Raw genomic sequence first — 2453 nt, forward strand, 5'->3', positions numbered from 1 at the left:
TTGTTTCCCTGTAAAAGTATTAAAAATATACGTAGAAGGCGTACATATGTATATGAATGGCATGACTAAAAGGCCTTCTATGCATATGCGTGTTTCCCTGTATGTGGACATGAAGTATAAGTATAAATGCAAGTATGAAATATACCTAATAGGCGTAAACAATTATATGAATGGTACGACTTAAAGGCCGTCTATGCCTGTGCGTGTCTCCCTGTATGTGAACGTGAAATACAAGTACAATATATAAGTATAAATATACGTAGATCGCGTTAACACGTATATGAATGGCATTAATAAAAGTCTTCTAAGCCGATGTGGGGTACCGTTTATTCCACGACACTCCGGTGATGCCCCTCTGTGTGTTGATACGTGTGCACACGCATATTATGTGTAAGCCCGTTTATAATGGCTAGCTGATTGTTGGAATGGAAACGAACCTCGAAGGGAAAACGTCGGAGAGGCTAGAAAGTAAATACGAGCACGTGTTTGAAAATCAAGCTGTTTGTTGTCATGGCAACGAAACTTAACGGGATACTATCAGGGTGTGTGAAAGTCTCTGCTTTGGTTGCAGTGTGATTTGGGCTCGTTGTTGGTGTGTGCATAACCATGCTTAGGTCGGATGTAGTCAATAATCTCTATGAACCATACTGTTGATGAGAGTGCAATATAAAACATATCGTGACCTATAAGAGTTGTCACAAACTTCGATGAGCGTTCTTATATTACGCCACTGTACTTGATCACCTACAACACCCAGCCATTTCAGAAATAGATCGTTGATAAAGTAGATACATATATACGCAGTATAACATTCTACAGATTGTGATAGTCACACACATATACGCAGTATAACATTATACAGATTGTGATGATCACACACATATACGCGGTATAAAATTGTACAGATTGTGATAATTACACACATATACGAGGTATAAAATTGTACAGAATATGATAGTCACACACAATATGGAGTCAGATAATAAAGCAAGCACATGTCAATATTTGTTGCGTCGGCCGTTTCATACCCTAGATATAGATGTTTCTGTTTATAATAATCATACCGATGCAACTAAACAATCAAGTAAATACAACAATACATCACACCTCGCATAAAAACAATCCGAGCAAACTTACGCTATGCATAAGAAACACAGACAAGCATGCAAGCCTCATGGAAGCACAAAGCACACATTACTATTAACAGTACAAGCAGAGACAAAGGCACATAAATAGATACTTGTGTACATTATCGATCATAAGCCAATCTGTGTGCACAGGTACACGCACCTGTATCTGAGCTGGTTTGGCACCGGGAGTCATGGGTGCGTCGGGACGATTCACATCCCAGATATACATATCCCCACTGCTACCCCCAGACGCCAGCAGATTCCATTGGCTGGGGTTAAAATCGAGCGTTCTGACTGGTCCGTTGTGTTTGGGCAGTTTACCCCGCTCACTGTCTCTCTGCTCAATACTGCAGCAAAATAAAAAAGGAGAGACGTGTGAAAGACTGAGGATAACATGAAAGTAGCAATAAGACGCAGCATACGTATTGTGATAAACTCGTTCGATTCACTATAATCTGTCAGTTTGCCGAAGCACTTGCCGAAGCCGTTACATTTTCACTCCATACTGCAGCAATATATATATATATATATGACGGATAAAGCAGGAGCGTGGGGATCTGATGCCGAGAAAACTATATACACACTGATCTTAAACACTAGATATTGTAGCGTGTTCCTTGAGAATTGCACAACCTCAATACCACTTCCCTATACACAATCGTCGAAGCAGCACAGATACAGTAATATATGAAGGAAGTACGCTAGTGCAAGCATTGAGCAATATGTCCATGTATGTGTGTATATGTGTTTGTAAGTGTTGTGCATGTACTTCAACAGTATATACCTCAATACAAACACTTACATGGCCGTAGGGTCCCACAGTTGGATGACGCCGCTATCCATACCACCGGCGATCATTCCATTGGGTCGACTCCCATCGTCCACCCCAAAGCCGCCCCAGCTCAGACAGTGAAAGCGGTGCTGAACATCGACCTAGAGATAAGCGAACAATGAATGTGTTAGTGAACCGACCGTTGCAGAGCCATAGGATTCAGCAAGCATATATTCCAACACTCTCGCTCAGTCTATGGATTTATCTCGAGAATCTGTAATAATCTTCCCCTATTCTTCTCCACTGCTTTCTACTCAGCCCCTTTTTCTGTTTCACCCATTCTCTGTAGAATTAAACTTTTTGCCGCACACTTTGTGACGGTACACCTTCTACATTCGGTATGTACCATATACTCGCCCTCTGTCATATTCCGTGCACATCAGAATTTTACCATTTTCCAAAGCATACAATACTCGACATATATATATATATATGTGTGTGTGTGTGTGTGTGTGTGTGTGTGTGTGTGTGTGTGTGTGTGTGTGTGTGTG

General features: G+C 41.1%; 1 protein-coding gene across 1 annotated transcript; it reads right to left on the reverse strand.

Annotated features, from left to right (window-relative positions):
• Positions 1-635: 635 nt before the first annotated feature.
• SARC_05841 (hypothetical protein) lies at positions 636-2382 on the reverse strand (the record flags this gene model as incomplete). Its single annotated transcript, XM_014300277.1, has 4 exons — positions 636-647; positions 1291-1477; positions 1933-2063; positions 2371-2382. 4 exons carry the CDS (start codon positions 2380-2382, stop codon positions 636-638), a joined length of 342 nt encoding a protein of 113 aa, XP_014155752.1.
• Positions 2383-2453: the final 71 nt, after the last annotated feature.

Source organism: Sphaeroforma arctica (genome assembly GCF_001186125.1).
Source record: "Sphaeroforma arctica JP610 unplaced genomic scaffold supercont1.391, whole genome shotgun sequence".
Classification (NCBI taxonomy): domain Eukaryota; class Ichthyosporea; order Ichthyophonida; genus Sphaeroforma; species Sphaeroforma arctica.